The 13084-nt window shown below is 45.4% G+C and overlaps 1 protein-coding gene across 1 annotated transcript; it reads right to left on the minus strand.

Moving 5' to 3' along the window:
• Nucleotides 1-1852: 1852 nt before the first annotated feature.
• Nucleotides 1853-3623, minus strand: PDE6H (phosphodiesterase 6H). The gene is made up of 3 exons (XM_069003921.1): nucleotides 3203-3623; nucleotides 2897-2937; nucleotides 1853-2024 (listed from the first exon to the last, which is right to left on the minus strand). Exons 1-3 carry the CDS (start codon nucleotides 3340-3342, stop codon nucleotides 1948-1950), a joined length of 258 nt encoding a protein of 85 aa, XP_068860022.1. The 5' UTR covers nucleotides 3343-3623; the 3' UTR covers nucleotides 1853-1947.
• Between the last annotated feature and the right edge of the window lie 9461 nt (nucleotides 3624-13084).

Here is a 13084-nt window from a genome sequence, read left to right on the forward strand (position 1 = left end):
GTTCCCTATAGTAAAAGCTAAATAAAACGTCATTTACATAAAGAACACTTAGGGAAAGAAGAAAAGCATTAAAAGGTGAGAAAGGCAGGAGAAACTGGAAGTAAGTGGAAAGGACAGACTGCCTCTGCCCAAGGAAATAGCTGAGGGCTGCAATTAGCTAAATGGTACACGACTTCTGCGCCGTGATAGTGCTGCGGCTCTGAACCACTCCGTGGTTTACTGCTGTGTCTAATGGAAGGAGTGCTGAATAATAAAAGCTGTACTCTGGACTACCAACAGGAATTAATTTCCTTTAGCTTTTGGTGCTCAAGCTATATTTTAACTGAAAACTGCTAGCTTTTATTTCTGGAATAACAGTAGCAGATAACTATAGCACCGCCATGGATTTATAGCAATGCTTTATGCGTGGGGATCAATTGTTTAGACAGGATTTGCTCTCCTCTCCACAATCACTCCCTGCTCCCATGAACATGTTCAGCATAGGAAAGATAAGATAGGGGGAGGCAGTTCTTATGCAATGAGGCTCCTCAAGCTAAAGGCAATGATTAAAAATTCCACCTCCCCTTACGAATATTATGTAGCTACAATAAACTTGCTCCTTGCTGCAAACAAGCCAAAAGCCCTTCCTTAATGCCAGGGCCGTAGGGAATCTCGGTGCCTTCCCCGAACATTTAAGTGGTTACGGGTGCCTCACCACTCGGCAGCACTCAGGCTGCCAGAGACCAGGAGACACAGATCGATGGGGTTAAGTGGATTCTCTCTGTGCTTGCCTGCATGTACACATCCTACCCTTCCCCTGCCTCCCCACTTGCTCTGTTGTTACTTCTCTCTGGGGACACCATTTGCCTGCTTGTCCAAACAAGCTCCACAGCTTGAAATTGCCAGGGAGTGAAGAGAGAAAAGCCTTCTTGCTTATGAGGGGCAGCGTGAAGGGAGACTTGTCCTATGCTAAATACAGGGAAGAGGGAGCAATTACTGCAATACCGTTTTCTGCTGAATGTGGTGGGACTGCTGGCACAGTCTGGTGACAGACCATAAGGATTCTCTGTCTTAATCAGCATCAAGCATGTCCTGGGGAGCAAATGTCTCATGTAAATGTGTATGGGCATGGGGACAGTGCAAGTGTCACACGGGGCTTCCCATCAAAGGAGAGGAAATGCAGCGTCATTTGGAGAGCCGCTTCTTTGGAATTGCAACCACAAAGGAATGAATAATGGGATTAATTCACTTAGCTATTGATCTCAGATGCACACGTTTTCATTTAACATTATGAGAACAGCCAGACTCTCGTGGTTCGTAGCCTGTGGGCAGTACAGCAGAGACAGCATTTACAAGCCCTTTTCCCCTTATGCTGATGAGGTAAATCTTAGCAGCACCTTCCTTATGGTGAGCCCCTGGGGAAGGATCTCCTATGGAAAGCAGCCTAATGTCTGGACTGGTGACTCTAATGCTGTTTTCTACAGATGTACTCTGAGCAAATAATTAGTGGCCCAAATAACACGGGGACCTACCCATGGAAATTCTATATAGAAAGCCGAAGAAAGGGAGGGAAGGAAGGAAGAATACAGAATGGGCTGATTTAATTAGGTGTGGACATACATGCACACAATATCTCAGCTAATCAGGGAAAAAGTTCAAATACAGCCTCCCTGTATCACCATAAACACTGAAGATCTATGACAGTGAGAGAAAAAAAAATATTGTGCAGGGAGGCATTAAGACATTTTTCAGTAGTTTCATCACATGGAGCATGGGGCCTGCTCAGGGTCCCAAATAACTTCTTTGCCAAATTAATCTGCAAAGTTAAGTTTCTCATAACTAGCTCTGACAAAACCACCCTGCCCATAAGCAAGTGGATGCAAGGGCCAAAAATAAGTGTCAAAGGTGGTGAAGAACATGCTGGGATCTGTGGAGTCACCAGGTGACACCAGAAGAGATGCTGACACCTTAGATGATCCCAAACTGGGCCAGCTCGTGCAGCTCCAGATGGCTGAAAGCTTCCCATGGGCAAATCACGGTGATATCTGCAAAAGAAAGAAAATGACAACTGGGTTCTTGTCAATGCACTCCTTGGATTTATTCTTTATTAATGGAAAGGCTGATTTACTCAGGAGCCATTAACAAGAATGAGACTCCATTTGAAGGTTAAATGGGCAGATGAGCATTACAAATCTGGTACTACCTGTCAGACCAAACCATATCAGTGTACTTTCTCTCAGTGAGAAAAAGCAAATCAGCATTTCCTAGTCTCTTCAGTGACTATGTAAACTGGTTTAAAAATTCATTCCAGGTATGTGGTTTCTCCTGTTCTCATAAATTACCTGTAGCCAAACTGTGATCTCCTCAAAGACATGTGGAGTTTTAAATCAGATGCTAAATAATTTGGGCTACAATATTCAGGATCTGTGGCTTTCATTATCAATACTTCAAAGTTCTGACTGGCTACAGCTCATCCAATGCATGTTTCTCAATCCCAGATGGGTACATGAAATGCTTAAAATTAGGATTCTGATGACAACACAAATACTTAACCATCTGGGATTTAGTTTCTGTGTTTTTTTGGTATTAATAGCTTAGCATTTAGCATTTCTTTGAGAACCTCATGCTGCTGAAATTCTTAGCCAGAGTATTAGCAGAAAACAAACAAGAACTTCTGCAGCCCAGTGTAAGTAGTCTGAAACTGAAGCATACATAAATGGCCTTTCCTTCTTGTAGTGAATGTAAGCATAAGCATGAATGTGGCAGCTTGGGGAGGTAGAACGAGTCTTCTCTGGTGACCCTGAGAGCTGCAGACAGGCCAGGGAAACAAAGGCCACCTCAGAATCCTTTCCCATGATGAAGTTTGTCTGCACTAGTGCTAAAGCAGGGCTTGACAACAACATCCTTCAGAGCTTACCTGTGCCCAGCCCCTCCATGCCTGGGATATCATCTCCAAACCTAGGAGAGAAAAGAGCAGGTAAGGAGTGTGTTTGGGGCAGCAGCAAGGAAAGGGGAGATGTCCTAAATGCCCAGCCAAGGAAGGAGAATTGTGGGTAGGGAGCAGAAGAGAAGCAGCTCCAGGTTGGAGAGCTGATTGCAACCCGGGGGCAGGGGAAAGCCTTCTGGCTCCTTGCCCAAGGGAAGATGGTATCACAGAAGCGAAATGGAGCAGTGGGGAGCTACTCAACTAGCATGGTTTCTTTTCTTTCCAAAATTCCCTTACCCTCTTACTCCTTTTTTGGGGGGCTTGCTCTTGAACTGCCTTGTCTGTCTCTGCTTGAACTTGGGAGGCCCCTTGCGTGGTGTGCTGGGACCAGTTGGAGCATCTCCGGTGTTGAGGGTGGCGGCTGGGGTCTCACTCATAGCTGGGCTGTGAGCGGCGGGCACACGCCTCTCTCAGATCCCTCTGTCTGCAAGATAACAGCAAGGACTGACACAACACTCTGCTTATCTTTTCTAGGTATCAGTAGTCAGTTGACAGAATTATGGAAAATACAATTGTGGCAGGATTAAAGATAATGCTATTAAAGATAAAGAAAGATTGTAATGCATAGAAATTAAGCAGGGTAGCACTGCCTTTCATCTGGCATGCTAGAATTAAGATGCCAAACAAAGGACACTCAAACTAAGGCCAAAAAGACATTTAACCCATGGTGCAATGACTGCAGAGTCATGGAGACTAACACCTTCTTTTGTCTCAAACACAGTTGCACTCTTGGAGACAGGTTGCTGCAGAAGCTTGCCCCACAATTTAGGTAAAATAGGAACTTTAATTACAATGTTTGGGGTTTTTTTCTAGCTAGCCCTGGAATAGCATTGCTGAGGTTTTTGCTTCCCGGTTCAGGACCTGATTGCTGCAGGAGCCATGAAGACACATGTATCACTTAGAGAAACAGCCCATCCTTGGGAATCACCTGTTCTCATACTTGTGCCTAAGCATTACCTTTTGAACACTGATGGACATGGGATGCTGAGCTAGATGTGCTCTCTGTCTGGGTGGAGCTGCAATTAGGGCTCCACATTTGTCAATATCAAACTTACGGGAAATAGTACAAGATCGTTGAAAGATTATACAGAAGGCTAAGGCAAAGCACTGGGGACTATCTTTTAGGCAGAAGTTAATTCCGCAAATTTCTCAGGATTTAGAATAGTAAAGCCTATAACTTTTCCTGGGATGTGCCCATTTTGGTATTTTTGAGCACTGTATTACATGTGCTGACCCCTTTTCACCACATTATACATGAGCCAAACTCCACAGGGGCTAAATAGTTATCAGAGAGCAATTTCTGTTTGGGAGACCTCTGTCTTAGAGGGCAGAACTGCTGCAGTCTGAGCCTTTTGCTTCTTTCCCAGAGAGGACAGCAGTAACTCTCACTAGTGCCCAAAGGGAAGCTTCCAGTCCATCGTCAAATTTTGTGCTAATTAGTATGCTAGAATGGTCTGAACAAGTGCATTTATGGATAAAAATAAATGCAACTTTTTTCCTTCTTCCTTGGAGTCACGTTCTTCCCCATGACTGTTATACATCTCCTATCTCCAGGTGTTCATCTCTGTGCATCCAGGCTGATGTAATCGCTGATGGAATTAACTTCAGGATTTGGTTCTAAAGACTAATCTCATTAGGTCACATAGTACTCTGGCTTAATCCCCAACATCACCGTGACACTCCGGATTTTTAATCTCAGAACTATAAATGTCTTCAAAGATTTTTTTTCCCAAGTCTAAAGAGAGTTCATGTCTTTGTCCTGAAATAGCCAGAGTGATGGAAAGCAAATCCTGAGATACAAGGAGAAAGATCATCCAAGCAATCCTCCTGTGTCACTTGCACATCAATGCAAGGTTAAAAGCCATATTTCTGAGTCTGTGGCAGTCTGGAAATACTTCACCCAGGACACCTTTCCATCTGTGGTGGCAGTAGGATGGTTCCAAATGATAGTACCTAGAGGCAGGCTAGCTCTTCTGTCGCTTGTGGTCAGGCTTCTGTCTCAGCTGTGATATCCCAAGCAGGAGACTGGACAGGTTCCAGCAGCCCCAAATGGAGCAGCAGATGGTTGTGTCTGAAGCTGAAGTATGCACAGATGCTATTCCCCCGCGTGTAACACAACGCTTCCTAAGCACACACTGTGCCCACAAACACAGGGATCAGCTCAAACCGTGGAAGTTACTTGTTTGGCTGCCATCTCTGCAGCGCCTGAACAGTTGCCCAGTATTTACAGCTTTTTCTTTTTCCTCACAGCATGGTGGCAGGACAGGCAAACACTGCCACCTTCTTCTTTTACAGAATGAGATTGGAAGTGCAGTGATAGGTATGACCTGGACTGCACTGCTGGGAGGAGAGATGAAATCTTTTGACTCACAGATTTTTAGGGCCAAACTGAGAGATGAAGGCATTTTGCCTCCAAAACAAAGACAGAATTTGGTGCCTCTCTGTTACTCAGGAAGGGAGGAATTCAGAAGATACTGCCCTACAACAAAATGCTTCGCATCAGAAAGCTGCTCTGTAACATGTCTGCTAATGTGCCCAAGTCTATTATTATGCCTCTGTCTCAGGTGCAATTCTCATCACCATGTTGTCTGTCCCAGTGCTAGACTCTACTCCTGAACTAAAAGGGACACGCATCCACTTTTAAGCACCATGTTAATTTGACACCCAAATTACTTGGCACACCTCTCAAGGGCTACTCCCAAAAGTACGACAGAAAAAACAAACCGGCTAACAGATTTCCATCCCTTAGGAGTGACATCCAAAACTTGACAGCTGCATTTGAGCTCCATCTCCAACTGAATTCCTGCTTCAATAACCTCTGCTGTGTACTGGCATGTCACCTTAACCACCAATACGTCTTTGAGGGTCAAAACTTCTTAGATCCTTGAGTCCACATTTTGTCCCTGACCTTCAATCAATAGAGGAATAGCTAACAGAAAGATTGAGCCCTTGAAGTTTCTTTTTGCCCCAATCTGAAGTAGTTGTATCCATCTACCGGGTATTCAATAACACAGGATTTGGTAAGAAAAAGGATCTGCCCAAATCACACTTCATCCTCTCTCACCTGCATGAATTGAACAAAGAGCACTCAATGAAACTTTTAGTTAGGGACATTTCTAACATTCGGGACAATTCTAACTTTCCTTACTAACCTCCCTCTATTATCTCCATGCTTCACAAAAAAAAAATAACCGAGGATGGAGAGTAGCCTTAATGCCACATAACAACTTCCATCTTGCAGCAGGAATCAAGCTGCCCTCCCACCACAGAGCTGATGAGACTCAATTGCCATCATTAGAGTCAAAAAATTCTCCATTCATGCCAGAGTGGGCCCTGCCCCACAGGATGGAACCTGCCCCAGTTCCCACACCTCGGGAACAAACTGCCCCTACACACAGCCAGACAAGCACCTCAGGATCACAGATATGGAAGAAATGCCAATAGCAGCTCTTCCCATGGGAATTTCACAGCCTTCTGTCTTACCGTACTTGGTTACTTGGATAGTCCTTGGTACCAGATCAAACAGGTGGCTTGACAAATGTTTGAGTCTCCTCTAGATCTCTGCAAGCGCTATGCTGCCTCTTCCCAGTGTTTCCTGGTCTGCCAGAGTTCTTTTGCTTCTGCCAGCACCAGCATGCAGCTCCTGGGCAAGAGCTGATGGCTGTGGATGTATAAAGATTGTTGAGGCATAAGATCCTCTGCCATTCACTTCCTCTGCCCCCTCCTCTGATGAGGTGTTACCTAATTGCCCCTGGCAGCACTTCTGCTCAATCAAGGGCTTAATCCGCTAGGTAAGAGCTTTGCTTGCATCTGAATGCTAATTATACCTAATACTCATTAATGGGCTTATCTCAGTTTCGTCAGAAATCCCACCTCTGGGTTGTTGGCCAGGTTAATTATCCTTCTTTTAGTTTTATTTAAATTTAAAGGGGCTTGAACACTACTGACAAATGCTGACTCTTTAATCTGCCCCATCCTTAATCTCTGACTCTCTGTGGAAAATGTCCCTGGCAGATAATGTAGATACTTCACTTGATCTTCTTCAGACAGTTTTGGTGTAGGGACTTGTCTTCATCATCCAAAACTTTCAAAAATACAGATTCTTCTGTGTGCATTTGTCCTGTGCTGCCTCAGGGTGTCAGACACAGAACCTCCATAAGCCATGGCCCTCCATGCAGATACTCTTCCATAAGTAGAGAGAAACCAGGAGGAAATAGCCTTCTTTTCGCATTCTTTTTATGGGTTTCTTGCATGCTCAGATCTTGGCCTCAGGAAAGCCACTAGCATCATCCTTTCAGGCTTTCGTCAGGGACTATTGAATCCAGTGCCTTTGAGGAGTCTCATAGCTCCAGTCTCAATTGCTTGAGGTGGCTAATCATAGTGATGGGAAAAAGACCATGCAGGTTCAGCCCTTTCTGCTCCTGTGTCTCACACAGGATTTCAAATCCTTCGTTCTAGCAGCAGTTTTAAGACCAAGAACAGGTGAAAGAGGATGCGCTCTAAAAGACAGAAACTCATTTCCAGTAGAACTATATTCCCAAATGGGGATCAATGGAAAGACCCCAGCTGAAAGAAGGGATTCAGTGACAGCAGAGGTACAGCATCACATTATAAACTCCTCATTGCAGTGCCCTGCATGTGCGGCTGGGCACTGGGGCAGGAAACACCAGCTGCCTGTCCCAGCTGCTCCTCGGCAGTCCCCCGGGGCTGCTCACATGCAGGCTCAGCCAGGTGAGGACACAAGCCAAGGGGGTTCCAGGGAGCCCCAGCTGAGGGATGCCCAGCATGAGAAACCGAGCTTGTACAGCCAGGGAGCTTTGAGACAAACCACTGCTGCAGCACCTGCCCTAATGTTAGAGGAAACAGTGAGCAACCACACAAGAATCACAACTCCTTCCCCTAGATACTGGATCTGTTCATGCTCTCCAAGCACAAACATCCAAATTTTTCCTCCATGAAATTTTATCTGGATGTTTCTCTCCCCTGGGTTTTGCACCCAGTTCTTTTTGCATCCCACTATCCCCCCTTGCTATTACTTTGAGCTGCTGGGGAACACTTACAGTGCCAAGGGCTCCTCTTGCAAATCATTCAACTCCCGTCCTCCAGCCTGCGTAGAAAGAGTCTCGAGGTGTCCTTTGTCCTCCAGATATACCCTGCCACCAGGTGACATCAGGGCATCAATCGTGGGCGGGCATCTACACGGCAGGGGTGAAGTGGGGGGAGCACTGTGAGACCAGAGCTGTGCAGGCACAGCTCCAGCAAGGTCTGGAGGAGCAGCAGAGCTTCGTCACACTTCTGAGGGGTGATGTGGCCCTTTCTGCAAGAAGGGTGTGGCTTCTCTGGAGCTTCTGGGAGGACATCTCTGCAGAAGCAAAGAGAAATAAAGAAATAACCTGCCCTTCAAGTGATGCTGCTTCTTGGGAACACACATGTCTGCACATGTCAGGGAAGGGAGGATTCCCTATCCCTCTCCTGCACTGGCAAATGTCTGGAGGGGTTTCCAGTAAACTTCTCAGAGGTGCCGCAGGGGCGAAGACACATCTTACAGAGCAATGCACACAGTTAGACCAGTGTCAACAGAGCTGAGTCCACTCAAGGGAGTCACAGGGAATGCTGCTGAGATGCTGCCAGGGCTCTAGTGAAGCAGATGGGAAGGCAGGGGGAGAATGGGGAACCTTTGTGTTGCATGTGGGTGGCCAGCCAGTCACTCCTGAGACCCCAGGTGTTGGGCTGAGGTAGCAGCTAAGTCACATCTGGGTACCAGTAGCATTGCTGCTGTGAGGAGCCCTCGGAGGTAGAGCTCAGCCCATACTCCAACCCAACAAAACTCCGTGCATGGTAATGCATACTATTTTATACCAAGTGCTTGGTATCTCCAATGTGTTGTAATAGCCTGTTGTAACTGCCTGGAAGATCAGTGTCAGAGATGTGGAAAGAGCTGGAGTCTCAGGATGAAAAGAGAAGGTCTAGAGTCCTGCTAAAATGGGCTGGAAGGTCATCCTCATCCTCAGCTGCAGCAGTGCCTCAGTGTAGTGGTTTGGTTCAAAATATCCATTACTTACTTATAAATCATCCCTAGGCCTATTTGCCTATCCACAACTTGCTCCGATCTCGTCCCTGATAGAAACCTAAACTATGCTAAACCATGACACTCAGTCATGGCCCGTAACTGTCTGGCTTGAGGTACAACCACAAGGTTAACAAACCTCAGGGGCTCTTGGCTCTGGTGAAGCACCTTGCACTCACCCTTGTTGAGCTCCCACCTCACAACACAAGATAAGGGCTGGCAGGACTGAAAATAATCCTGGAGAATGAGAGCAACAGGAGCATGAGAGCAGCAGAGGGGCAGAAGGACACCAAAGTGTGGGTTGTTTATGATGGATGGGATTTGTCTTTGGGTGAGGTTGGAGGAGGGGATTTTGGAGCAGCCATGCCAGCCAGGGGTGTGGCCGTGTGTTGCCAAGAAGGGACAGTCTCTCACTGATGTGACAGACCCTGGCAGTGAACACCAGTCCAGCACTGTGCTGGTGCTGAGCAAGAGTCCCATAGCTGAGGCCTCTGACCTTTCAGATGGCTGAAGTTAGACAAGATAAATCCTTCAGTGAGACTCTTCGCTTACGTTAAAAAAATCAGTAAGGTCCTAGCCCTTGAGTGGGCCCTGAGAAACCGGGAAGTAAATACTAGATGTAGCTGAGGGGCTTTTACTCTAGCAGACAAAGAGCAAGCACACTTACATTCCCACACATTTAAGACAATCACACAGCTTTCAGAGGCTTGTGCAGTAATTTTTGGGCACAGGAAAGAGGACGGGGGCAGCATCGTGTTGGCATCCTCTCTTCCCTGTGGTAACTAGAGCACGTATACAAATGCGTGGAGATTGATTGCACTCATCCTCTTCTGACAGCAGAAGTGATTACTGTGGGCAGGGACCTGCTTGTGTGGATATAAAGAGGTGCAGCCTGCTGGCAGCAGACTCACTCCCATCCCCGCTGCTCATTCCCATGCCTCCATCTGCTGCAGACAGGTTTCCAGGGGCTCCCCCTCCCCTTCTGCCTCCTCTTATGTGGGTAAAGTTGCTGGGGAAATCAGCTCTACAATCCTCTACTCTTTCCTGAAGCTTAAAAATTTACATATATTCAGGCCGTTTGTTTTCAAAATACTCCCTTTGTTTTCCCGTTTTCCCAATGAAACCTGTCTTGTTTCTCTTTAACAAAAGTGGACTGTGGGAAAAAATTTCCATGGTGTCACATGAAGATATTTTTTTACCACTGACAACACATGACAGAAACTCCCTAAAGGGCCCCACTTCTCATGTTCTTTCTTATCTCCCAGGATTATCAGTCCTCTCTCTCCATCCATCCTCTCTCTCTCCCTTCCCCTCACCAAGTGGGTGGCATTTGCTTTTCAGAGGTGTGGGCTCACAGCTTCTTTTCAGAGCAAGAGGCTTTATGTTCATGCCTGACTGCCACACCACATGGATGACAAGTCCTGCCCAGGGACTGAGTACCCAGTCCCTGTCCCTCCTTGCACAGGCTTTTCCTCCCCTGGTCCCAGGAAAGCCACTGCCAACTTTTTTGGCCACAACAGTTGCGATTCGATCCAGACCAAAGCTGCACCAGAAACCATGGTGTCCAAGTGGTAGCAGGAGTTCAGTCCTCATGGCCTCAAAGGAAAACTCATGAGCTTCATCACCTCTGGCCAGATTATACTCTATTCCAAGGAATCACTTAAAAAACATCTCCAAGGTTTCTGACCCTATTTATGAGCTGGTGTAGCCATGGAAACAGTAGTTATGCCAGAAATAGCAGATCACTTGAATGACAAAGAAAACACAAGTTTACAAGACAGTGATTTTTCCAGAGGCTGACTGAGCTCATGGGACTGTGGGAGGAAATCCCAGCTGAGACACAGACTCAGGGATGCAGCGGGTAGGGGCTGTGGTTGGTGTGAGCCACAATACCTTTAGAAGCGTATCTCTACAAGCTTGTGCCACATCCTTGGGAGATTTTGTACCTTATTGATAGAGATTTATCACTTGCCACAAAGATACACCTAACTGGAAGTGAGCAGAGAATCAACCAGGCAGTAAAATGTTGGTTTCACTCCCGAAGATAAGCAGCCTACCAACTGAGTCTGAATTCCTGGTGAGAGAACCATGGTAGGATCTGGATTTAGAATGGGATTGTCAATTGGTCTCATAGAAGATCAGTGAGGTTGTCACGTCAACAGAATTTTGGTGAGAAACTCAGTGTAGTAAGGTGCCTGTAAAAGAAGACTCACATGCTGTAATCCTCCTCCTGAAATGCCTCATGTCGTTTGTCCTAGTGTAGAAAAGAGAAACAGATACAGGGGATTGGGCTTTGCCTGGAAGAGATATTTGGTTGTTTGAATACATGAAAATCAGTCGATCAAAAATGCACAGAAGAAAGCATGCTCATGGAGAGTTTTATCATTTTTCATCCAGGAAATCATGTACAGTTATTTTGGTGTCAGGATTAAGCATCTATAACAGCCTGCAATAAACTGGGTGTGCTGACTTTGGGAATCTATGCCTGATGCTGGATACAAAAGCTGTGTTCAGTGCCTCCAAGCTCAGCTCGCAGAAGAGCCTGATCTTGATACTCATTTCCACTTATGCCCTGGAGGCTTCTCTGGCAACAGGGCAGAGATGAAAGAGGATGAGGTCTGTTTTTCCACTACCAGGGCTCTAGAGGGAGATTTCCATGACCGACCTGAAGAAAAGGGTCCTTTGAGGAAATATAAATCAAGTCATAAGGTTCTGCTGAACTATCAGCAATGGCCCTGTCTGTGCTACAAACTAGGCATTGGGAACATGACTAAGTCCTCAAGCCAAACGGCCACTGCCAAGGCTTCTTCAAGAAAAATGAAGTCCCTGCTTTTCTCATTCAGTCAAGGGTGCTCTACTTGTGCATGTAAGAACATCATTACAGGCCCCAGGCTTTCAGGCACAAATGCTTTAGGACATTCTGGGGCTTTTTACAGCAAATGATACAAAACCATGTAGTCTGTCCTACACTTCATTAGTTACCAGAGAGTTATGTTTTCTTCTGAGTAGCAAGTCTGGCCTTTCTTGGAACATATAACTGAGTCTTAGCATCTCACACTCACAAGGCTGCTATGTTAGCATGATTTTAGTAACTTACAGAAACTTTTCCCTGATTGGCATAAATAAAAAGAAAACCAAAAGGAATCCTCTCCCCTCTCTCTCTCTTTTTTTTGATAACCCTTTTCACCATCAGATCTCAAAAGAGAGAACTAAATTTTTATTGTTCTTATTTGTAAATACAGAAGAGATGCTGGAGAGAAAATTCACAAACTTGCAGATGAGACTCAGCCATGCAGGCATCTGCTGTGGAGACTGATGTTCTTGGCCATGCAGCACAAAAAGCTCAGTTGTTTCTAACTGCTCTGTGATTCACTGTTTAAGAGCATCCCCATGCTCATTGCAAAGCTGTCCCATGAGAAAGCAGTATCATTAGTGAGCATTCCTTCTGTGCACTAACTTTGCTTGATGTCTGCATCCAGGCTGTTGGTAATGACACAGTAGCACTGAGCTTGTTAGATCATTTTAAAAAGCATCTTTTCTTTCTTGCTTTCACTCTGCCCGCAATTAAAATATCCGCTTTTTAACTTATAAGATTATTTCTCTCCTGAATGACATTTACAGAACAAGCTCAACATTAATATACTTAACCAAAACTTATCATTTTTCCCTTTTTTATTAACCCCAGGTAGTTAATCTGGTTATCTAGGTGACTGCTATAAATCAGAGCTTGTGGTTGCTCTTAAAAATGTACCTGAATCACACAGTTTCCACAGTATTGTCTCAAGGGTCTTATTCAGATTTTTATTTTCTCATAATCGATTCCTTCTGTATGAACTACCTGCCATGTACCTGTGAACAGTGATTAAATGACATGCTAGCACTCTCTAAAATGATCATACATTGAACTAAACAGAGAAGTAATACTGCCTTCCTAAAAAAAAAGAGTGTGTTTTTATTTAAATAGAAATCAGATAGTCCCAGAGTTTTATTCAGTTTAAAACAGTGAAGCAAATGATTCAGTGTCACTGGGATAAGAAGAAGAAACTGTACAC

Source organism: Aphelocoma coerulescens, chromosome 1A (assembly GCF_041296385.1).
Source record: "Aphelocoma coerulescens isolate FSJ_1873_10779 chromosome 1A, UR_Acoe_1.0, whole genome shotgun sequence".
In the NCBI taxonomy this organism is placed as follows: domain Eukaryota; kingdom Metazoa; phylum Chordata; class Aves; order Passeriformes; family Corvidae; genus Aphelocoma; species Aphelocoma coerulescens.